A 25,046-nucleotide genomic window follows, 5' to 3' on the forward strand; every position below is an offset into this window, starting at 1 on the left:
TGAATGCCATAGACTTCACCACCCCAACCTAACGGGGGGGGGGGGTCTCCTTATACTTTATCAAGAGGAATTTTCATACTAAGAACAGTTGACATTACTTCATCCTATGTGAGGCATTGCCATTATGGTACACCACCCAAATCAACAACCGGGTGGCTCGTATTCCTACACCATTCAGCATAGGCCAGACGTAATTGACAAAAAGCCTACTACACGGAGTTATCATTGAGGTGCTTTTGGATCTGACCATAATTCGGTACTATTCGAGATAGGAATTTATATAAGTGATACCACTGTCATACATGTTTCGTACAGATTGGACTAACGTCCGTACAACACTGGAAAATGAACCAAGATGCCATAATTTTTAAAAGGCTTGATATGCCTTGTCGAATTATTTACATTTTGAATTGCATCAGTAATTTTTTCTGCTGCTATAACAATGTTCTCTTTTGACAAACGAGAACATTGATATTGCAGCAGAAAAAAATTACTGATGCAATTAAAAATGTAAATTCGACAAGGCATATTAAGCCTTTTAAAAATTATGGCATCCCTGAAGGAGAGTTAATTTTTGAAGTTAATTTTACACTTAAACTCCGAAGACTAGTACAGCGTACAGTGACCCCAATCTCCGTAACATGCTGCACCATATGTCCAGAGAAATAAGAAACGGCCTCAAGGAATGACTCAGGTGGAATGATTTTCTTGACGAGGCTGATGTATCGGATGGGTCCCTCTGGAAATTGATTAGAATTTGTAAGCCCAGAGCCATCAACATTAACAGAATACATACAAATGGTCTTGTATACAGTGATAGAGATAGCTGAGTCATATATTCGCTAACGTAAATATGAAGACCAATTTTCACCAAATAGTAACCAACTGCCTATTGTAGAAGCGCACTTTGAACTAGTGGTTGACAACCTTCCTACAAAACAATCAACCCCATAACATCTTGGCTGATCGTGATGAGATCCACGAGAAAATTAAGACTTGAGATAAAAAGGCTCCTGTGTGTGTGTGTATATATATATATATATATATATATATATATATATAATTAATATTACAAATACGGCTTTGAAGGTTCTTCCATCTAATATTATCGCCACATTGGTAAACATCTTCAATGGTATGTTGAAAATTTGTCATTTCCCTTCTATCTGGAAACATGCCATTATTAAGGTCCTACCAAAAACTAGGGAGATCGGTCTATTTGCGAATGGTTTTCGCCCAATCAACTTGCTCCCGGGATTGTCAAATATTTTTGAACGAGTCTTTAAGGCGAGATCATCTTTTTATCTCGAGGATAATAGTTCCACTCCAGTTATCTATTTTTCAAGGGTGGGTAATTGGCCCAATACCCTTCAACATTTTTATTAACGATTTTCCGGCCTCGCTAAGAGGAATCTTAGCTTCTTATGCTAATGACTCGTAAATCCTGATGGCTGGGGGTCCCTGGATACAAAGCTCTGAGGAACTTGCATGAAATTGTTCAAAAGGTCAAGATCTGGTGCCGGTTACATGCAGTAGTCTTAAACGAGAGCAAATGTAGCTTTATATGGTTTGCAAGGAGGCAACTCCCGCCGAACACCACTATCGAAGTGGAGCATACCATTCTACAGCCCAAATTTCAGGCAAAATATCTTGGTGTCATTTTGGATAGGAAGCTTAATGTTAAAGCTCACATTCATGAGGCGAAAGAGCTGCTGAGGCTGCAGGCCTTCTAAACAGTCTGATACTCACGCTCTGCACTCAGCCTCAAAAACAAAACCATTATTTACAAGTCAGTCATCCGACTTAATTATGTGCCATGAAGCGCCATGTTTTTCCACAGCAACTTCTGTCATCAAACAATTACAAGTACAACAAAAGTACTTCGGCGATATACCGGGGCACAATGGTTTGTCAGAAATCTTGACATAATGAAAGATCTGAAAATTGAAACAATTCATGACTATTTAGTCAAACTTTGTCGGCTATTTCGATAGGGCTGAATCGTCAAAATATCGGCACATAAGAGACATCTCGCCTTATCCTGCGGGAGAGATGTTGGTTTCCTCGACCTGAGAACATACTGACCTGATGTGGGCCAGTGAATGTTTGGTTGTGTAAATAGTTCTAATTTTCTCTGCATTGATTGAAGGTATCCCGTTGTATATATACTGAACACTAATACCCGTGTTTTCCGTATTTATCGCATTTAATCTTGTACCCACATGTAATCTCACATATCGCATTTAATCTCTTACTCAAATGACCGCATTTCATTGAAATGAATATATACTATTAGCATCAGATGGAGAGTTCCACATATTTGTCAATTATTATCTCAGATAGTTGACAGATTCTGTAATCACGAATCATTTTCCTAGCCAATAAAATGCAGTGAATTTACTCGGGGTTCTTGAAGTTGATATTCCAATAATAAATACGATAACCACATATAGTTTTTCTTTAGACCAGCGGTTCTCAACCTTTTTGACTCGCGGAGCCTTTTTTAGTAAAAACATTCTATGGCGGAGTCCCGTAGGGCAATTTTTAATTATTCATTAAGGTTACCGATTTATTTTTACTATTCAAAAATATTTAAAACATTAAAATTAAACAATATATATTTTAATTTTCCTAGAGTGGTCGCGGAGCCCCTGGAGAGTGCACAAGGAACCCCGGTTGAGAAACGCTGGTCTAAGGCATAGTTTCCCAACCTTTTTTGTCTCGTCGCCCCCCAACGCCATCTAACCCATAGGATCCTATGTTATACCCGTAGCTTCTACCGCCCCCTAGAACTTTCCATCGCCCCCAAGGGGGCGTTAACGCCCACGTTGGGAATCACTGGTCTAAGATTTTATCCTGAAGAACCCAAAAGTATAGAGTTTCTACGCGGACAATAACGTCTTCCGGGGTTTTTCCTGCAGATATCTAGTACAGATTTCTTGACTGACTTAGGAAAGCTCAGCTCTCCAACTTAATTTTTTCCGTAAGCCACAACTTATCGAATTCATATTTTCTTGATTTAAATTGGTTTATAATGACAGTACAGCTTGGGCTGTATATTTTAAATTCACTTATTGACACGCCTAGCGCACACACCCAACTATTACATACAATTTCTAATCTTCATCCAACAGCGAAGCTTATGGGAGTCGGTATACTCTGTACGCCCCGAGAAAATGCATCTACGTCAGTAAACAAGCTTCTTGGCGTTGAGGCTTTTCGTGTCAAGTGAATCCAAGATGGCACATCATATACATATGGGCCAACATATTGAATTTATGTACCCATGGTTGCACTACTGATCGTGGAATTGGCAGGGTGATGATAGTTTGACGAGTTATACACAATCGAATTGCCCCTATCAAAAAGTGAAATTTTATTGAAGCTATTGAGTGTCGACTATTTTTAATTATTTTACTGATTTTTATCATTGTTTTTGAATAGGGCTTGTTCCGAATTAAGGAAAAATAGCCTCGATCCAGCAATATGAAAGAGAACGTAATCTGTACCATAAAAATGCTATCCACGTGTATACTGTTGGTCTTTTTTTTTTAATCCAGTAGTTGAACAGTACATATACATTGTACGCGATACATCACCCAAATGCCAGTAACACCAGGCTTATATTGTTCTTTTGTTGAATATAAGTACTAAGAATTTTTTTTCCACCGTCATTATTAGATAACCTACGAGAAGATAATGAGCAGATAATTATCCGCTCATTCGATGGGGCAAGGCAGAAAATGGCTGTATGTGATGTCTGTTTTAGATCGAAACCGACGATATAATTGAAACCTCGTGAGCTACTACTGGGTCCCTCTTATTATCGGAATGAATGCCCCATAACCTCTCATTCGTGACCGAAGCGAATAAGAGTTTAAGGGGGTTCCACTATTAATCATTTTTAATTTTCTATGGAATTTCTCTTATGTGCTCTAATAATGACAATGTCATGGTCCACGAATCTGCAATTAAAAAAAGGTTTTAATAAGGTTAACTATTTTTTTCTCTTGTACGCCTGCAGTTTTCTTCGAAGAATAAAAAGATTCAGATCCGCACACAAGTCCCGAGATCGAGTAAAGAACATTACGCGAGGATCTTGGTTGGTTTTCGGATCGGTACGAGTAGTTGCTTATGTATCGTAGCCCGCGTGTTATCGTCTTTCTCGCCGCATAGGAGAGTAGTTTGCATATTTAACACCCATAGGCCCCTATTGTCTGGGTGGTGATACTCGGCCGTGATCCCTCTTTCGTCCTCACGCTGATGCGAAACCATCGTCCCTCTGGCGTCCTGATGATACTCGTCCTAGCTCTCGAGTGTCGAGATAAAATCGTGTTGAATGTGGTAATCAGGACAAGGATTCTCAACTAGTTTCGCGGCAGTCTCTGGTGCCTCGAGACTAGCGTATGCAGGATCGATCTATTATTGGGGGGCACGAGGAATTTCTTCCGTAGAAATTAAGTCATCGACCTTCAAAAAGCATTTAAATTGGCAAATTGGGCGAAAGAGCATATAAAAGGTATATTTCGATATTTTTTTGCGGAAATATTTAAAACTAATGTTTGGTAGTTTTATGGGAGGGACAAGAGATCTCTCTATGCCCTCGCTGACGTACGCGTCTGCCTAGATTCGAAATTCCCATCGTCAGAGTTGCCAACTGCTACGGATTGTCTCCGTTGTTTCTCCTGACGGCCGCAATGAACTACGGGAGACGCTCTCAATACTACTGAAATCGGTTTTAAAAAAGTCTTCAAGTTTTCTTGTGTTTTACTTTTTTTATAAAATTGCATCGATCTTTACCGTAACGATGAATTTGTATACGCATGTGAGAGAAGACAAGCTCGGATTCGATCTGTTTTGCCTGTGCGCGGAAGGCAATCTGTAAAGCCGTGTCTAAACCCGCCCTGCACTGTAACTTCCACTATGGATTCCAACGGCCCTATGGTTAAAATTTCACTACCATAGACGTAGATAAGACCCCTTGTGAAAAAGTTTTGGTTCTGAAATTTTTACTATAGATATTTTTATTTATATTGCGCAAAGTCGTGAAAAAAAAGCATTTGATTGTGACCCGCGATCAAATAATACCCTCTCCCCCGTTTATCCAACCAAGCAAGTGGCCCGCAACAGGTTCCCGCATCACTGAAGTAGCCCGCACTCTCGGAAAGATTGAACACCCCTGGACTAGATTCGTTTATATTCCCTAAACATCAAGTGATATTCTGGAAAGTTTCTCAGCTGGGAGGTTTCGGGTACCTCGAGATCAGAAATTCTAATGTTCTCTACGCGAAACGTGAAAATCTGCTATAGATTAATTCATGAATCGGCTATACTTTGCGAGATGTTGCATATGAAATTTTCATTCTGATCGCGAGTTCATTAGTACAGTAGGTAGGTAGAAAAATTTCCCAGTCGCGTTCTCAATCTCAACACAAGCCCATTTCTTCTGTTTTCTACCAGCTTAGCATCGGTTGGATGAGCTTGATAGTGCGTGTTTTCTTAGTTATCCATATTAGAAAGGTGGAGGGCTTACGTATTCTCGAAAAATCCAGTGGGAAAAAGATTGGAATGATCGCCCGTCCGTGCGACACACCAACGTCGAACCGGTGACACACTTCCTCGTAGACCTATTCACCGAGTCATGTGCGGAATCGATGAACTTGTGCTCGTTTTTTCTAGAAGAAAAATAGGCGTCTAATTCTAAAATGTGTGCCAAACATTTTTAGTTTTGTTTTTTTGTCAAGTGTTTTTTGGTGGCGTATTCGTGCTTGGGCGTTAAGTGGGCGCCATCAAGTGCTGCTTTTACTGGCAGGAGGGAGGCATCATTATCATCACATGTCCATAACCTGACTCTATTCTCGATTTTATTATGTGTATAGTCTCTCTTCTTGCAACCTTGGATGATTTTCAAGTGGCTCTTCATGATGTGTAATACTAGATTTTGATGAATCATAATAAAACAGGGTAGGTTGTGGTGGGAAAAGTACCATGATTGGGAAAAGCTTGTCGATACAAAATTCTTCAAATGAAATGCTTTTCTCAATTATAGATCATGCAAAAGCATTTCCATGTCTTGAAGTGCTGTTTCCATGTTTCTGCAAAAGCTTTAGTGTTAACATTTTTTTTTTTCTTTTTTATACAGGAAGCCAGAAATGTGGCTGGCTTTTTGGGCCTTCGTGGCCCTATCCTGCTGTGCGTATGGACAGATGTAAGTGATCTCATCCTTGTTTTTTCAAGTGCTAATACGAAGTGGAACCTCACATAACGGACATTCCCCGTTAACGGACACTTAGTTAAATACATTAAAGCTAGTTGACTAAATACCTGTTCCTCCCAAAAATATAAAAGGAAGTTTTTTAAATTAATGTCGGGGGTTTTTCCCCTTTGCAAAAAAATCGCATCGTGCCGATTTGCGCTAAGTCACTGACCAGTAGGTTGAATTTGCCTATCATTACTACTCTCAAATCAAATCTCCAACAGAAAATCGCCAGCGGGCCCGAAACGGGATATATGGTCTAAGCAGATAAGTCATCTCGCCAATTTCTGATGCCGTAAGGCAGAAAATCGACTCTGTTCGGTGAATTGTCATAAATGTTTTCCCTTGGGATTTGACGCAAAATGGTTTTGTCAATTTACATTATGCTTGGGACTTCATTTCGAGGATTTAAAAACCTATGCAACTCTCTTCTCCGGGTGAATTCTCTTGGATAATTTTTCTCCGAAAACATGGTTTCACAATCAAGGTCGAAATTTGTTAGCGTCCCGAAAAATCCGGGAGACTTGGGATCTATAGGACACTCTCCGTTAACGGACAGACTGTTCGATCCCAAGGGTGTCCATCACCTAAAGGTTCCACCTTATCTATTTTCAAGAATTCTAGTTGGCTTCCAACATTAATGTCTGTTATTATGAAGTTATGTTATTGAAATTCAAAACTGACTTTTCTCCCTTCCTCAGGACAACTCAAGCTCCTCCATCATCACCAGCTGTATATACTGTGATAGCTCCTGTAAAGTTACGTCCCAACATCCCTTTCCATGTATGTGCCTCAGCATTCAACCTTCAGTCTCCTCTAGATCTCAAGATTGGAATTGAAGGACCGACCGATAACTCGCAATACAACAGCATCAGCAAGGAAGTCACTTTGAACTCTGGTAAGAGGCGGGTTCTTTGGGATGCAGCATTTTTATTTTACTTGCATTTCTACATCTTGCAAGTGATAATGCACTAGGGCTGTCTTTAAAACACCATAGGCCTGTGATTAAAGCGATGTTCTGGGGGAACCTTCCACCTGGCTGGAAATTCCAGCCTATCAATTTACATTTATTGAAAAATATTGTCTGGCCTTCATGAGACCCCCCCCCCCCCCACACACACACACACACACACACCTATGAATCAGAGGGCTCCTACCCGGACCTTTCAGATGCTTCACACTGCTGTACAAGAAGCAGCTGCGAATGCAGAGTAATATGTTGGGTAAGTAGAGTAATATGGCGAGTAATATGGCGTACTGGGACCCAAACTTCTGAAGAGCCCTGAGGCTTTCTGAAGAGACCAACATAATTTTTTTTTTTTTTTTTTCTAATTTAAGGGGACCCAGTATTTTCTTATGCACCCGGGGCCTCAACCGACCTTAATTTGCTTCTAAGGGGAAAATAGTGGGGGCAAAGGGCGTACGGTGAATAGACATCCTGTAATTTGTGGGACAAATTTTCCACTTTATTTCTGGCTCTACGGGGGGGGGGGGGGCGGCGGCGGCGGCATCTCCCAAATCTGGATCCGTGCCTGGGAAGAAGCAGGAACACAAGTTTGCTGTCACTTTTAATATCTATCTTAAAGGGTTAATACATTTTCAAGTTAGATTCAGTGGTGAATTTTTCTAAGCAATTTTTCTTGTTCCATGGTATTTACAATTATCTCCGGTGAATAAGCTGCTAATATGCTGTACAGTACAGGTGACATTCAGAAAAATTAGACATTGTCCGAAACAATTTTTGTCCTAGAAAGGACAAAAGAAAAGTCTTTGCGGTCTTCTCTCAAACACTTGATGTCTGAAATTGCTTTGTACTTTGCCAATTCAAATTTATTTTTTACAGAACACATATTCACAAGCAGCGATCTTAAAACATGATCGGCAAATAGAGCTTTACCTATTTTTTTAAGACAGTCTTCCAATTAAAATTCTACAAACTGCTTAGTTCCACAGAAGCTGCACCACTATATAAGGAAACAAAACCTTCTAGAATAATTTTGATGGTTCTCACATGATTTTTACATTTCTCTTGGTGCTATTGCAATCGCCAAATCATCGTTGTCACCAGACTTGCCAACTTGACAATATTTACAGAGAATTGTATTAATGGTTATTTACAGGTGAAAATGACATAATACATGATAAAATAATGACTTTTTACTTAATTTTTATAACAAAAGAAATGCTTTTGTATTACCTTTTTTCCCTGGACAAATCATACCAATCTCTTGGGGGATACATGAGGATTATGTTATAACACTACATGTTCATTTTCTACGAGACGGCAATAGCACCAACATCTGCGATAAATTTTCAACTTTTTTTTTTAGACTTCAATCAGTGATATAAAATTGGACATTTCAGAGTAAAAATAATCTGTGTGATTTTAAAATGAACACAAATGTTTAGAACTAAACATTTAGAAGAAGAAAGCAAAAACTGAATATCTTAAAAAAAATTGTCCTAAATTTCGTATTTTATTCTGCGCTTTCAAAATGAATGTATTAAAATATTTTGAATTTTATTTTTCTTAGGTGAAACTCAAATAATCAACTTTGAGGTATGTATTTTTTTAATCATTTCAGCTTTTCTTTTAGTATTTTTTTGACTGGGAATTGCATTTTGCCTCTCGCAATAAGTGAGAAATGCTACATTTAATTTACAAACTAAGAACTTCCATGCATGCTTTAAGTTTATTTAAATTTCTCTAAATTGTTTTTGGCATAAATTTGTGGATCGTTCACACTTTTTATGATTTCATTATGAAAAGTAGTTCTGCAGCAAACGTAAGGACATAGCAACTGATATTTTGAATTATAACATTCATAATGATACGCAGCACATAAAATTTATAGTTTTATGTCACATATTGTTCATCTTCATGCTACACATTTTGAAAATAAAATTGTTGACTTTAAACCAAATTGTAAGTTTTGCTTTTATCTGACAGATTGCAGCAGAAAAAGTTTGTATTTTTTTATGTCTGTTGAGCTTGTGGTTTAAAAATATACATGTCGTCAAAATTTGTACGTGTCTAACAACAGTCCAGCCTTATGTACAATGTCTTATTTTTCCTATTGCCTCACCTGTATTGCAAATTCAAGGACCAACACCACTTCAGTTCAATGTTTTAGACAACTTGTTCTTGGAATGCTCAAGAGTTTCAAATCCTTGTCAACTGATGTGTTGTGCATTTTGCAGGTCATTGATTCTACATTAGCTACACTTGATTTGTGAAACGTTCTAAAGCTTTTTTTATTTGGGCATTATGATACAAATACAACGCCACAACAGGCAAAATGCCCAACGAGGTGGCTGATAAAAAGATGCCCATAAAAATATGGATGTCATATATTTAAAAAAAACAGCAACCCAATTAAAAATGCAATTAACACAAATTATAAACAATATATACACATGATAAAATATTATACAATGCCCATATATCGGGAATGCGAGTTAGTTAATGGTAATCATACCAGTACTGACGAGGAATTACCCACCTCTGACTTGGATGGCTTCTCGACTGACAACAAACCACCGGGCAAATTAAAATGTGTGTTAATAAATGCCAGGAGCTTGGGTAATAAGAAAGATTTTTTAGAAACTATGATAGTTGGGGAGGGCTTGGATCTTATAGCCATTACAGAATCTTGGGCAAACAATGGGGATGAATGGTTTGAATCGAATTCTTACACATCTCAGGTTACGATACTTTTTTGAGAAATAGATCTGATAGGAAAAGGGGTGGAGTGTTGATATACGGGAAATCATGTTTGAAGGCTAGAGAGTGTAACGTGCAGAGAAGTGATATTGAAATCATATGGGTTGAACTTGAGAACAAAAGACGTCATAAACTTATTGTTGGGGTTTGTTACAATCCACAAAATAGGGATCCAAACTACATCGCCAAATTGCATGATGAAATTTCCTACATATGTAAGCGTAAGAGGGTTCTCGTACTAGGGGATTTCAATTACCCAGGTATTGATTGGGAGAACCTTTCATCTGGAAATCAGTATGAAAGAGACTTAAGTTGCTGATACAAAATATTTTCGAGCACCATGTTCCTGTTGATGCTGCATCAAAGTTCCAACCATGACAACCACTAGATATTTATGGGTTTTAAATTAGAGGAACGAATATTCTAATCAAATCTGAGATCAACAAAAAAAAAAGATCCAGGGCAGTACTTTGTTCAAAGATCTGCCACAAGAGGGGAAACAGTTTTTCTTACTATATTACAAGACATGTCCCGGTACTCGTATTAGCTTTTGTTACTGCTGAACCTAGAGAAGCTGTTGCTTCATTAATCACTACTATTACTTTCCCATACAGTGTAGCTCGTACATATTTTTTACAAAATAGTGAACAAATTGATGCATACCAGAATGTATATTTTCAATATATGCAATGGCCCTAATATATTTGCTTTCAGAATTATGCATATTCTATGTTCTACTGGTGATGCATCTTTTAATTGAAAAAGTTCCTGTATTTTTGTTGTGTAATTGTGTTGAAGTGCCTGTCTGCTGAGATTTTTGTCGGTCACTGGTGGGTCACAGCTGTTTAGTCATTGTTTCTGAACACTGAGCATTTCGACTATCCTCTCGACAGAAGTCCCTGATCTCCAAGTAGATTATTCCTTTCAATTTCAGTTTTGCATTCCCTTAATTTTTTATCAAAACAGCTTGGTTTTAGAATATATTGTTAAATTTGGCAAATTATTTTGTATTCTTTAACATTTTTATTGGCTATTCATAGTTTTTTCAAACTTGGAGTCAATTCCTCTTTAAACACTATTTTCTTTTTGAGTGTCCCACCAGTTTAAAATGCTTTTAAAATGGCTAATATTCAAAACTTTATCCAATGGTTTTTATAGTTATGATTTTTTTCTATGTAGATTGGCGCCTGGAGTTCTGGAAACTATAGCCTCATAGTTTCTGGAGATGGAGGGATGACCTTCAGGAATCAAACTGTTTTAACATATGAGCAGAAGAGCTATTCAGTTTTTATTCAGACGGATAAAGCCATATACAAACCAGGACAGCTAGGTGAGCATGATACTTTATTTTAATCGCGTGTATTCACTCAAGTTTAAAAAAGATTAGGTTATTAAAGAGATTTGATGTACCAAAAATTTTTTTGCAGTCCAATTCAGAGTTCTGGTTGTGAACCCCAGTTTATTACCAACAGTGACAGGGGCGATAAATATGTATGTTTCGGTAAGTATTTGTTGCTGAAATACAATCGTATAAGCAGAATCAAACTGCATGTTTGAAGTTTAGACCAATCAACAGTTAGATTTAAATGTCTTTTTCAGGATTCAAGTGGCAATCGTATCAAACAGTGGAACAGGGTATTCACACAGAAAGGTATGTTGTGTGTTTAGGAATATTTTAATGCAAGCTGAAAGCTAATTTGCGACTGCTGTGACTTCTTTTTTCTAGACTTTAATTCAATGTAGCATGATCGGATAAATTTTTATGATTTCAGGTATTGTCTCAGCTGAATTGCTATTATCAAACCAACCGGTGTTAGGTGATTGGACAATAAATGTCGATATTGTGGTAGGTAGCATTTTTATTAATACTTGATGTCTAAAAATAATTGGACCAGTTCTACAATTTTCATTTACAATGGTAGAGATGATTTGAGTTTATGAGACAAGTCCCTCCAGAGGGGGGGGGGGGGGTTATTTTGGGAGGGAGAGTTTACTTGTTGCTGCAAGAAGACAGTTGTTTTAGTCAAATGGAATGATATGTATTAGGAAAGTTTTCCCTTTGACATGAGAATTTTTTGCCACAATTAGGGAGTCGTAGTGTAAGCAATATATTTTTTTGGTTTGTTGAAAAACCCCAAAGCAAAAATGCACTGAAACCTGTTGTAGAGCAATTAATGCTAGCGTAAAATAATCTGGGGAAGAATACAAAAATAAACGTTTTCCTTGACTGCTATGGACATTGTACAGACCTAAATGTTTATATTGATACTGTGAATAGTTGTGAATAAAGCAAAAACTGTAACGCACAACATTTTTAGTCAGCTAAGGGCTCGTTACAGAACAATGCAAAACATTACTTTTAGCGAGTTGAAAATATCGTATAAAGAATCGAATTAGAATGAATATTATAGAACAATCTGAAAGTGTCTCTTTGTAGAGCACCAAAAGTGAGTTTTTAAAATTTTGTGATCTTGCGTCAATATGCCTTCGATGAAATATTGAAAGTACTCTAGTAAATTTGGTGACTCGTATCATAAAAAATCTTAGTTGCTTAAAACATAATTTTTATTTCGAATTTTTTTATATATTTGTGTAGGGTCAAGTTTTCAAGAAGACATTCACTGTAGCCGAATATGGTAAGGATAATTTAAATATCTATGTTCAAATTTAGTTGTATACTTTATCTACATTGGCAACTATTTTACATAATATTTTTCTTATAGTTCTCCCAACATTTGAAGTAGGGGTTGACTTGCCACCATTTGCAACTTATCAAAAACCCACTATCGCTGCCACTGTGAAAGCCAGGTATGTTCGGTTAAAAATGGTTTTAATTCATTTAATATTGTTTCATATATAGCACAATTGATTACACGAACATATACAAACTCTTCCTGTATTTAAAAAAAATTCTTAGTTGTGAAAAATATTGTCAATTTTATAATGAAACATTCCTGGTTGTATCGATTACACAGGGGGAATACTCTTCAATTGATGTTTAACACTGTTAGTTTGTGTACTAAGAATTGTGATGATCAATTTAATAAAGCTTCTGAAATAAATCAGTCATTAAAAAGAAATAAAAATTATATTTAAGTAATAACACCCAAGATTTTTACTTTTCATTGTGAAAGTTAGTGCCACCAAGGGGTACTTAGCAGTGGGCATTAGCCTTAAAGTCTCTTCGTTGTCTTCAGTTCCTATATTTGATTTCATTTTTGTTCCCTGTTAAGTTTGTTGTTTTATTTAATTTAACAATATATTTGCCATTAATTACAAAATTTTTATCCACAAATATATCACCTAGTAGTTGATGTCTATTAGTGAATGAATCGCAACATTGAATTAAGCAGGGAAAAGTTTAACTTATTCGATTAAGTTGAGAAATTTTGTTTCCCAAGGATTTTATTCAAGCAAGTGGGTTATCCATTAAAAATTTAATGGGGCTTGTATCCAACATTAAAATATTGGAACATGAGATTAGTTTTAAAACTTCATTCAACTCAATCGTATTTCTATAATATATTTCATAGGGTCCAAACTAGAATTTTAGTGGCAGGGAAAGGGAGGAAGGTTTTTTTTTTTACTGGCGCCTTTTAGTGTACAATTTGATAATTCAAAAAGTTTCTGTTGAAATTTTACATCCCCATAAAGTTCGCTACTTGGCACAGTTGCCCCCCTTTTTGCCCTCTCTAGTACCAGCCTTGATAACTGCAGAGTTCCCAGTTACCTAGAAAATCGGGAAAAATATTTAATATTTGGCGAAAGTCACGGGGAAATATGTAAATATTTGAAGCTCGTAAACGTTAATGAAAGACTTGTTTATTATTTGCAGGAACATAGTATGTATTGTACAAAAATAACAAATAGGCTAATATAATGCGATTCCAGTTATATATGTTGTGGCACCAATTTTTTTCCCCCCACATAAAATGTGTGTGAACTTGTGAAATTTTATCGGATTTTTTTAATTTTTAGATACACTTATGGAAAACCAGTGAAAGGAAATGTTAAGTTAGAGGCAAAGCCATCTGCAAGACATAGCTATGCTGGTACAAGATCTGCCGTCATTGAAAAAGAGGTGACTGATTAAAATAGAATTAATTTTCCAATAATATTTCTCTGCTAGAAATTATGTTCATATTTACACACTAAATGAATATTTTGAATTTGAATGCCTGTGTCTTAAAATCTAATATCTGATGCTTTGATTTACAGTACTAACGTTATTTTTCAATATTCCTGAAGTTTTGGCTCGCGATACAATAGAAGTCTGTAATGACAGTTCACAATCACTAACAAAATAGTTATAACAGACTTCTCGTTATTAGGAAATTTCTATTTTTTTTTACTGTGGCAGGTTATAAAATTGTAACTTACTGCTTTATCTTCATTGAAATGTCTTTCAGATCATTTCCTTTTAATTTTAAAAAGTGAACTAAACTCTGGTCATGAAATTCATTCTTAGTCTTAACAGCAATTGATTCAGAGACATTTTGTTTAGAATTTTATATTGTCAGAGTTTTAGCTGACCAACTGAACAATTAGGTCTCAATTATTTTATCACTGGTCACTTCCATGGCTATATACTCATAATCAATGTTTTTAGCACTGTGTTTTCAATCATTCTGAAACGAACTTGAACTGTGATTTCTGGTCCCTTGGTTTCTTAGTCACTTGGAGAGGAAAAATTCAAATCGTGTATCTCATACGTAAAGTGGGAATGCCCAAAAATAAGAAAAGGGCTAGATGAAAAAATTTGACTTTTCTTTGTCTATTTTTTGTTAGAAGTGCTTCGGAGTAATTTTTACGAAGAGCATGTGCCATGATAAAAGAATAGTGTTCAATTCTTAAAAGTGTAGGAAACGCTATTTTTGAGAAATTTTCTCACATTTTAGCAAATGCTTCCTAATTTTCAACTTGCTATAACTGAATATTTTTGTCTTTTAACATTAGCTGTTTGGCAATCGCTTGCAAGTCATTCGTTACAGTGATACTCATTATAAGCTGTACTCATTATATTCAGGCTTTTGCTGTATTAACTATTAATCATCCACCTGAAGATCCACATATATTTTGTAGATTTATAATTGTGTTTTTTAGTTTGTTTTTTTAGATGGGCATTACGGTATCAACAAAAAACGGGAAGGGGGATAAAGAGTTTGCATGTCCTTAATAATGTGAGTAGTGGGGGGGCGCATGGTGTCACATTTTTTGTTCCTTTGTGCAGTGTCACACATTCTTTTGTGCATGAAATAAATGAATAGGAAAAATATTTTGCTCCCTCTGGAATTTTATTTACCCCTTGAGAATATCCACATATATGTATTTAAAATATTTTTACTATAGTTGAACCCATTTATAATGAAGTCTGGAAAAAAAATTAAACATTTTCATTAGATGCAAACTTTGTTATATTTGTACTGGCTTTATAAGCATAGTTGAGCAGTATAAGTTTTATACATAAATGATTTTTTACAAGTAAGTTTGACTGTGATAAAAATTCTGAGATGAAGTTGTCTTTGATAGAGCATTTATTTAATGTTTCTAATTTTTCAGATTGATGGCTCAGTTGATATACCCTTGAACTTAGTTGATGATCTTGGAATAAAAGATAAGATTCCCATTGAAATTGACATCGTTGCAGAAGTTGAGGAAGAGCTGACTAAAAGGAGATACAATTCCACCAGCTCTATAAGGATGTATGATCGAGAGATAAAAGTTGAACTAATAAAGACTGCCGAATCTTTCAAGCCTGGTCTTAAATACACTGCTAATGTAAGTGTTTCGAAAAATATGACGCAACAATTTTTTTATATGAAATTCAATATTTTCAAAACTTCTATATCATTTTAAATAAGGCATGTCAATGAATTGTTTTTTTTCTTTAAATTTTTAGCTTAAAGTATCTTACCAGGATGATACACCAGCGGTAGTTACCAATGGAGACCAAATCATTTTAAAATATGGTTACACTTATGATGAAAAAGAATGGGATACCACAAGACTCTCGGTGCCTTCAAATGGACTTATCAGTGTGGATTTCTTTCCTCCTAATGATAAGAACTTCTCATTCCTTAGCATGAATGCAGAGTTCAGGGGACTTCAGTATTACTTGGATAATATTGAAGCTGCCATGTCGCCGAGTAATAACTTCATTCAAGTTCTGTTGCGTACTCCGAACCCAACTGTCGATAAAGAAATTGAACTAGAAGTGAATGCTACCGAGCCTTTATCAAAAATCGTATATCAGGTAATTGTAGCCTTGAACCTTTTCATTATGAAACTGATCATTTTTATATTGCTTTATTTATCACATGCTATAGGTGATTTTGCAGAATTTTCTCTATGGTCTGATTTTGTCTTTCAGGTTTTAGGACGTGGAGATATTGTATTAGCTGGTAGCATAGACATTCCGAATGTGAAGTCGTATCGCTTCCCATTGCCTGTAACCCATCAGATGACTCCTAAAGCAAGGATAGTAGTTTATTATGTAAGGCCCGATAATAATGAAGTTGTTGCTGATGCTGTGAATTTTGATGTTGAAGGGGTCTTCAGAACTCCAGTGAGTAAATTATTTAATTTGTTGACTAATCAACACACAAGTGTTCAAGCAGCTTATTCCAAAACATGTTTATTCTAGTACCGGTTTTGCTTAGTTTTTTCTGAAGTCTACCTTCTTTATTTTTAGGTGAGCATCAATACTAATGTCAAAGAGACCAAGCCTGGTGGCATGGTGAATGTTACAGTAGAGACGAAAGCTGGGGCTTTAGTTGGTGTCCTTGGCATTGATCAAAGTGTTCTTTTGTTGAAATCTGGAAACGATATTACTCAAGATGATGTTAGTAAATAATGAGAATTAAGTTTCTTGTATTTATTCTTTTCATTTTAAGCTTTTAAGAAGGTATTGGCGACATAAAAATTATCCATTGTACTTTGCTTGACTGTTTCCAAATTATTTCTAGGTCATAACTGAGCTCCAGACTTACGATGGAGGTAAGAAAAGACGATTCGGTCCGTTTTTCAGGAAGAAGAGATCTCTATGGTGGCCCGGATCAGCGACTGCGTATGATATATTTGATGTAAGTAGAAGAAACAATGTTCCTTGATGATTTTAAAACTTCACATAAGATTTCAAGTGCACATGTAATCTATGTTTATCCTGATTATAGGATAGTGGTGTAGTGGTCCTAACTAATGGATTAGTCTACAGATATGTTCAGTTGAGTAAGTATAGCCAAAATATTTTTATTCTTATAACTATTTATTTCAATTTTAAAATGTTCGGCTATTGTATATAGATTTCTCAAATTCTCTTTTAAATTATCATATTAGACTGTTAATTTTTTCATTTTATTTCCAGTCATGTACAGATCATACCATACTCTTTCTGAAGAATCGGATGACAATCTTGTTGTTGACTCGATAATGAATCCAAACTCAGTGGGCAAAGGATCTCCTAGAGTCAGGAAGCACTTTCCTGAAACATGGTTGTGGAATCTCACGGCAGCTGGGTAAATGACTATTTTGTTGACTTCGGTCAGAGCCGGAACTAAAGGAGGACAGATGCTCTGGGTGGCAAATTTAGGTGGACACATAGAATACTGCTGTAAAATTATCAAAGTTTGAATTTGTGGGGAGACAGCAAAATAATACAATTCTAGTTACAGTCCTGACATAAAAAATACAATGCTAATAGCATGACTTTGAAGGTTATTTGAGATAGTCAGTTGACTGAAGTTTTAGAAAACAAGACTGTATTAAGAAATTAATGCCTACTGTTAATAGATTGGTAAATAAGTCTAAATAATAGCCGAATAAGATCTAAATCATTTTAGAGAATCTTGTATTTGAATAGCTTTATTTCATTTCATCTAGTTTGAAAATTAAAATTTTCATGTTATTCCAAGAATATAAATGTATGATAAAAGAAATATTTGTTTTGAAGGAATGATGGAAAAATGGTCATCAGTAGTCCAGTTCCTGATACAATAACTTCATGGGTCATAAGTGCATTTGCGATGGATTCCGTTCAAGGACTAGGCATAACTCCACGCACATCAAAGGTACATACAGGACTTTGGCTTTGTTAATTTCTTCCTGACAAAATGTATAGTCGAACGCTCTTATAACGAAAAGCTTGTTTCCAACAAAAATGCTCGTTAAATCAGGTCACTTGCTAAGTCTTTATTCAAGCAAAAAATATGCAATATTCACTTGATTTCCAAAATTGTGTAAGAACACCGGAGGTACCAACATGAATAAAATATTGGGGGAAGCTGAAAACTGCCATCTGCCCCCATATATGGGGAATGAAGCCCATACAAGGAGGTGGAATGGTGCATTGCATTGTGTATTCATGAATTGGAAAAGGCTCAGCCAGCACCTCCTAGAGATAGACCTCTGTATGGGTTGCCAAGTTCATGTCACATTAATACTACCTAGCAAGTTTGTCACATTTTGAACCACAGCATCTTGGTTTTTCTTATTTTGGCGTAGAATCTTCCTAGTTGGCTCACAAATACTGCATGGTGATTGAATGTGGGGCATAGAAATCGTCAGTTCTGAACCTGATCATTTCTTTTTCCACACAACGATGATACTGGCATGAGCAGGAAATTTTTTTTTTCCTGAATATACTGAGGGAAAATGGACTACTTGCTGACGTCACAAGCAGCATGAGAGGCCTATCTCTTGGAGGTGCTGGCTCAGCCCCTCAATTTATTTGGGGACTCGAGCACTGGAACCTGGGGGCTGAGGTTATCAATGCAAAACGATATGGATATTAGATGTATAAAATATTTTTTGCACTTTCAGCAGCTTTATATCTTCTATTTTATATTTAATGGTTAAACTTTTGCGTTTTTGGCATTCCCTCTCTTCTCTTTTCCCCCCCCCCCCCCGAAAACAAAACTCATCACAAGAAAAGAATTTCGATTGTTCCTCATACACATGCATTGAGTCTGTATTGGAAGTTAAACGAGGGTCAAATTAACTATAAAATTGAATTGTAATTATATTTATAACTGAATTTAAAACTCTGGTTTCGTCTGTTTATGTTCCTTTTGAAATCTTCCTCTTTACCTTTTATATAAAGTGTTGCTCTTACTGTACATTGGCAACAAACACTGGTCTGTCCAGCCGAAATTTGGGTCCAGATTCCCAAAATTCGTGATCTAAAAAAGGACCCTTCATAAAATACAAATTAATGAAATCATAAATTTAGCATTTATTTCTTTGTTATAACTAAATTGTTTTGCTTTCCACCAAAAATTATTTTTTACTGTATTGGTTATTTTTTTAAGTGTAATGGCTCTTCTCGCAAACACAATTTTTACATAAAAACTGGACCTTTAAAAAAATGTCTGAACAGATCCCTGAAACATTATGGGGGGGGGGGGGATAGACATTTTTTGAATTATTTATTTATTTATTGTTTATAAATTGTATATCTATGTTGTGAGAAAAATAAAGGAAATTCACTTATTGTTTCTCAACTTCATTTTTTCAAGTTTCCCTTTTAAATTGCTTATTAATTCCAAGGTACAGTGAAAACCTGTTTATTAAAAGTATGCAGTTAGCATTTATACCAAAAAACATTTAATTTGCTTGTCAGATCCAGATTTACTTTGAAAGCAAGCTTGTTATAAGTGGGCCGGGCAGAAATTTTTAAAAATATCGTTTGATACATTTATTTTTGTTCGTGTGTCTTAACTTAAAATGTTCCTTACAGGTTACAGTATTCAGACCATTCTTTATCAAACTAAATCTACCATATTCAATTATTCGTTCAGAATCTGTGTACATTGAAGCGATAGTTTTCAATTACAACAAGAAACCTGTGAAGGTGAGATGTTTGTTCTATACTTTAACTGGGCAGTCATTGTGCATAAACAAGTTTTCTTCATACATAATCATAAATATCCAACTTGTTTTTTCTATAGGCTGATGTAACGCTAGAGAATTTGAATAATGAATTTGATTTCACTTTGACTGCTAATGATGTAGATCCAGAAGCAAACAAAAGAATGACCAAGACTGTTGAGGTATTCGTTTCTGTAATTTTGATCTCTAGCATTAATCATGTTATACGCTCATCAGTGTATATTAAACTTTTACCATACATACATCTCATATACATTCCTCAATGGAATTATTGGTGCATGTCGCAAAGGATTCTGTCTCGATATATGCGCGGTCTTTATGTATTTATGTTGTCAGATTTGTGCTCAATGTTTTAATGATGTCATTTGTCTTTAATTTGAAGTTAAAACTGCAGATGCCCTAATTTTTGTATAGTAAACCTGTCTTTAATGGAACCTGTGTTAAGCAGAAACCTGTCAACAAAAAAATCTTAGTCTGTTGATTTCAATGTCAAAATACATATTAAAACCTGGATAAAATGGAACCTGTCAAATTTTTGGAAAATGAAAATTCTGCCCTTTTCTACATGTCGTCCATAATTAAAAGACCCTATTTTAAAGTAGCCTACAAGCAAAACCAATCAAAAAAATTTAAAATTTTTGTGGAGGACTTAATAAAATGATGGGACTTTGTTTCAGGGGAAAGAATTAGTTGCACATGTCGTCACCAGAGGGCATTTCACCTGTAGTAAACATGTAAATTTATGTGATGTCACATAGAAGTTATAAAACAAATATTTGCAGAGATATTGTTTCTCTCTGTGTTTGCTGCTTACAGTGACGATAAGTTTGATCTTTTTTGGTCAAATTGTTTTACCAAAGCAGCGATTCCGCAGTAACTGCTCTACAGAAATATCGAAAAAAAATAATTTCAAAACCATAAATAATAAACCTATAAATTTCAAACCATAGGATCCTTTGGCTGTTTGTCCTAGAAGAAAATCTGTTTCCATAGACCCGGTGCAGCAGGTTTCACTTCAGCATAAACGTTGGATAGGCAACGTTCCATAAGATCATGTGGAATATCCTCTATTGTTCGTATAAACTTTCACTTGTGCAGCGGTTGTTTCCACGTGATTGTGATGCTTGACTCTGGTTCTCGCTACAATTTCTAGCTCGCATTGAGATCAATTCAGAATGGCGTTGGAATATCCTCTGTACAGACTAAGTGCATTTTCATTTGGATGGTGCAGTCAATACTTACAACTGCTCAATACTTACAATTGATTTGGGAATCAATCTGCACGTTATTTTAGAGGTTCTGTTGCATTCACCAAAAGTGATATGGTGTGCAGTGGATTTACTGTATTTATTCTGTGCCTAATTCTATGAGGAGTTACATTCTCAAGTCAAGTGACATGTTTGATGCATAGCTTCCTGGCGATTGCTGTTACAGAACAAAATTGTTCCACCTCTGCAAGCGCATCACTGTCTTGCAAACATAATTTTTATGCAAGATGAAGCTCCTACACACATTGCGGTGTGTTAATGTTCTTAAAATGTTTTTTACAAAAGGAGTCATCAACCAGCGTTTTTCTAATCTATGACCTTCCCTATCCCCAGACCTTAATCCATGTAATTTTTGGCTTTGGGGGCATTTGAAATGTCTGGTAAGTAGTGACAATCCAATAATTTTACCTGATTTTAAAGCCAGCATTTCATGCTATGTACTGAACATTTTCCTGCACACACTTTGGTCAGTTGTGGAACATGCCATCTTGTGATTTCACATGGTATCTGAAAATGGTCATCAGGTTGAACATGTTTTGTTGCAATAACAATTGTAAAAGTGTTTAACTATTGTTAAAATTGTAAACTTTTGCCGAAATTTATTTCTTAATAAAACACCTTCTGGTGATGACATGCTCTACCAAAAATTTTTATGCAATCTGTTTACCAATAAGAGTTTTACATTATCCACCTACAGATTAGCAAAAACTGTTTCCGTACTTGATGCCGTGGTTTTAATAAACCATGTGTAGTAAATCAGTTGCTTTGTGAAGTCGTAGCAAAATTTTTTGGAAAACAGGCTTTTCTATGGGAGGAATTGGTATAAGGGTTGGTTTTATACAAATGATACGCAAAGCAAATGCCTGTGCTGTAAATTTTGGGAACAAAAATACAGTTATGAAATAATTTAACTACCCAGTGTTTAGGGTGGCAAAATCATGTTGCCTGCCAATCCCCACAAAAATCCTAGTTACTATGTGCTGAAGATTACATAAAGAAAGACGATACACAAACTGAAACCGACATATGTTGATTCTCTCATTTAAAATTTTAGAATGTAAAAAAGAACGTGAATGTCATTATTTCAGAAAAAAGAACTGTAGGATGATGTTTATACAGATGTTTGAGCCTAAATATTCAGTATAATTGTAGAGTAAATAATATACATTATTTTACCTATTTTTTAAATATTTTATTTTCAATTTTGTTTATGCAACGATCTCGTATATAATTTAATTTTGCACACATCAATTGAACTTGAATCAAATGGAAACCTGTGCTCAATTAAAATCTGTCCCTTGTAATTACGTTGATGTCTTTAACGCAATACACACATAATACAGTAAAAGATTTTCCGGCTCTCTGTAAAGGGACTACTACTGTGCAGCCAGTTGGGGTTTTGAACCGAATCCTCACGATGAAAGTTTAACATGATGCTCACACTACCACACAGAAAATAAAAAATACAGCGAAACCTCTGTATTTCCAGTTTTGTGATAATATAAAAACCTGAGAGATGAAGAGATTGTGAATTGAATACCAATCTTTGATTTTAACTTGGAAGAAACATCCTTTTCAATATTTTAAGTTGACAAGAATCAAAGTTTTCTCCCTCATCAAGGGAACATTTAAGATACAATTTTTTAAACAATTAAATTGCATCCGATTTGTAAAAAGCTAGTTGAACTGAATTGGATAAACTAGAAGCAACAATGTAGATGTGAAACAAATTTTTTAGACTATGTCATTTCTATCAGGTGAAAAAATCTTTTAAAGTTGAATGACAGTTCTCTATAATCAAAGGTATATAAACACCTTAATTCTATGTAATTATAGGATGAGCCGATGTCGATAAATTTCTGTATATACGAATTGCATCAATGTGAAGGCTAAAGTATTGCCCGTACTAATTCCTATTGAATGTATATTTAACATAAAATTTGGTCAATTCTCCCAAGTTTTGTGGAGTTATTTAGGTGCATCATTTCTGGAATATTGAATGATTTTTAATTGCTTATTTGGATTTTTTTCGTCTTCATCTCCATTGCTAGGGGAGTTTAGGACAGTAAGTTTCATCACAAAAGAAATATTTGTCACTAAGAAATTTGCTCTTCAGAAATGCCAAATGAACAGAAAAAAACCCTTTTGGCTGCGCTAATATTTGGAAATATATTTATTTGTATGCACAAGGAGGACCCTTTCTTTTCTTACTCCGAATTACTGTAAATCAATCCAGCAATTTATTACTCATGTACAATTGTAGTTTAAGAGTAAAACGCGTAATTTTACTGCTATCACTCGCGTCTCGGTTATCCTTATCAATCTGATAAATTTACCAAATTTGTTATTGATTCATTAAGTATGATTACATCTAAAATAGTTTTTTATTCACAGGTCCCAGCTGAAGATGGCATCTCTGTTCCATTCCTAATTACTCCAAAGAAAATAGGGTACATTGATCTTGCAGTTACTGCAACAACAAAACTCGGTGGTGATTCTGTAGTCAGGAAGTTACTTGTGAAGGTATATATCTGCCAAAAGTTACACCAATTGGTTTTATTTTATTTAAATTCATGTAGAGGTTATATTTTGGGCGTGTTCATATTATGTTTCGATATCTATTTTAATTTTGCAGGCTGAAGGTGCACCCCAATATTTCAACAAAGCTGTGCTCATTGACCTGAGAAATACAGACTCTAAACCTGTTAAAACATCTGTTGATATCCCGATACCCAAGGATGCTGTTGCAGGATCTGAATCCATTTCTATTTCTGCCATTGGTAAGTTTTCCAACAAGAAATTAGTTGAAATAATACACAGTCGATTTTGAACTTGACTATACCCTGGTCAGTAATTTATACTATATCGAAGAGCAACTTTTAACAAATTCAAGCAGGAGAGAGTTGAGCAAAACCAAGTAGGTGGGTCAAACTTGGTACTAGATAAGGAGATAATGCCTTACTGAGATTCACCCAAAAACATGTAGGTTACTGCTCTGCACCCCTTAAAGAAATTTGAACTAAAATTAGAGAGTGGGTGGTTACGGAATTTTGTGCATTATATTTGCCATACTTACGATTATGATTCTTCAATCATTTAGCTAAGTTTGAGTGTATTAGTTATTTTTCAAGTAACATTTGAATGCATCTAGAAAATTAGAGACATCACTGAATAAAATTGTGCCATATCTTGTCTCGTGAATGTCAGTGTAGGAGTGAAACCAGGTACCACAGTTATATTTTAAACCATAATCTTTCTCAATAGCAGAACTTGAGGACGAAATTAAAGTCTTTCTTCGGAAGCAGCAGTAAAAGTTATTAGGCCATTATATAAATGTTGCCAATGAAACATCTCAGATTTCAAAGCAAAAAAGAAAAATGACTATGGTGTTTGCTCCTCCTTCCTAATGATAATCTTGATAATTTTCAACATCCACTTATAAATATGAAAGCACAAGAAGAAAGTAGATGAAGTCAATAGAAAAAATAAAACTATTTCAATAGAATTATAAGAACAAGACAATTCTTAAATGTCTATTTTGCAATGAACATTATATTATGTGTAGTTGAAATCAAGAGAATGGATCTAGTGTTGCCTTTTTACTGTTCACTCAAACTACGCTCTAATACAGAGGAAGATCTTATTTTTCTCATGTGGTTTTTTCTAATTGCAAAGTGTGGAAAAACCACATTCATAAGTTTTAACTTTGAAAGTTAAATTTTAATAAAAGGAGGATCATATTTTAGCTGAAGTGAAATGTATAATTTGAAATACAAATGTAAATTTTTCATTTTTTTGATAAACTTTATTTTTTTACATGCATTTCAAAGGTTATGTAGTTTTATCCCATCTGTGGGGCAATACCGGGTATGTGATCCTCTTTCTGAAAAAAAAATCATAATTTACGAAATAC

General features: G+C 35.3%; 1 protein-coding gene across 1 annotated transcript in view; it reads left to right on the forward strand.

Annotated features, from left to right (window-relative positions):
• LOC149069108 (CD109 antigen-like) overlaps window positions 1-25,046 on the forward strand; it is a 79,248-nt gene that overhangs the window by 43,497 nt on the left and 10,705 nt on the right. Inside the window, exons 2-23 of the mRNA XM_089251292.1 lie at window positions 6,143-6,208; window positions 6,958-7,154; window positions 8,791-8,816; window positions 11,160-11,310; window positions 11,408-11,481; window positions 11,580-11,631; window positions 11,753-11,826; window positions 12,577-12,616; window positions 12,704-12,788; window positions 13,959-14,061; window positions 15,540-15,758; window positions 15,880-16,233; window positions 16,351-16,545; window positions 16,672-16,821; window positions 16,946-17,062; window positions 17,153-17,207; window positions 17,344-17,494; window positions 17,929-18,046; window positions 19,714-19,827; window positions 19,925-20,026; window positions 23,528-23,656; window positions 23,769-23,913. Coding sequence (XP_089107418.1) covers window positions 6,153-6,208; window positions 6,958-7,154; window positions 8,791-8,816; window positions 11,160-11,310; window positions 11,408-11,481; window positions 11,580-11,631; window positions 11,753-11,826; window positions 12,577-12,616; window positions 12,704-12,788; window positions 13,959-14,061; window positions 15,540-15,758; window positions 15,880-16,233; window positions 16,351-16,545; window positions 16,672-16,821; window positions 16,946-17,062; window positions 17,153-17,207; window positions 17,344-17,494; window positions 17,929-18,046; window positions 19,714-19,827; window positions 19,925-20,026; window positions 23,528-23,656; window positions 23,769-23,913 — 2,707 coding nt within the window. The 5' untranslated portion in view covers window positions 6,143-6,152. The remainder of the gene's footprint in view (window positions 1-6,142; window positions 6,209-6,957; window positions 7,155-8,790; window positions 8,817-11,159; window positions 11,311-11,407; window positions 11,482-11,579; window positions 11,632-11,752; window positions 11,827-12,576; window positions 12,617-12,703; window positions 12,789-13,958; window positions 14,062-15,539; window positions 15,759-15,879; window positions 16,234-16,350; window positions 16,546-16,671; window positions 16,822-16,945; window positions 17,063-17,152; window positions 17,208-17,343; window positions 17,495-17,928; window positions 18,047-19,713; window positions 19,828-19,924; window positions 20,027-23,527; window positions 23,657-23,768; window positions 23,914-25,046) is intronic.

Source organism: Pholcus phalangioides, unplaced genomic scaffold (assembly GCF_987345545.1).
Source record: "Pholcus phalangioides strain wild (caught in Gottingen) unplaced genomic scaffold, Ppha-v1.0 ptg000024l_1, whole genome shotgun sequence".
NCBI classification, from domain to species: domain Eukaryota; kingdom Metazoa; phylum Arthropoda; class Arachnida; order Araneae; family Pholcidae; genus Pholcus; species Pholcus phalangioides.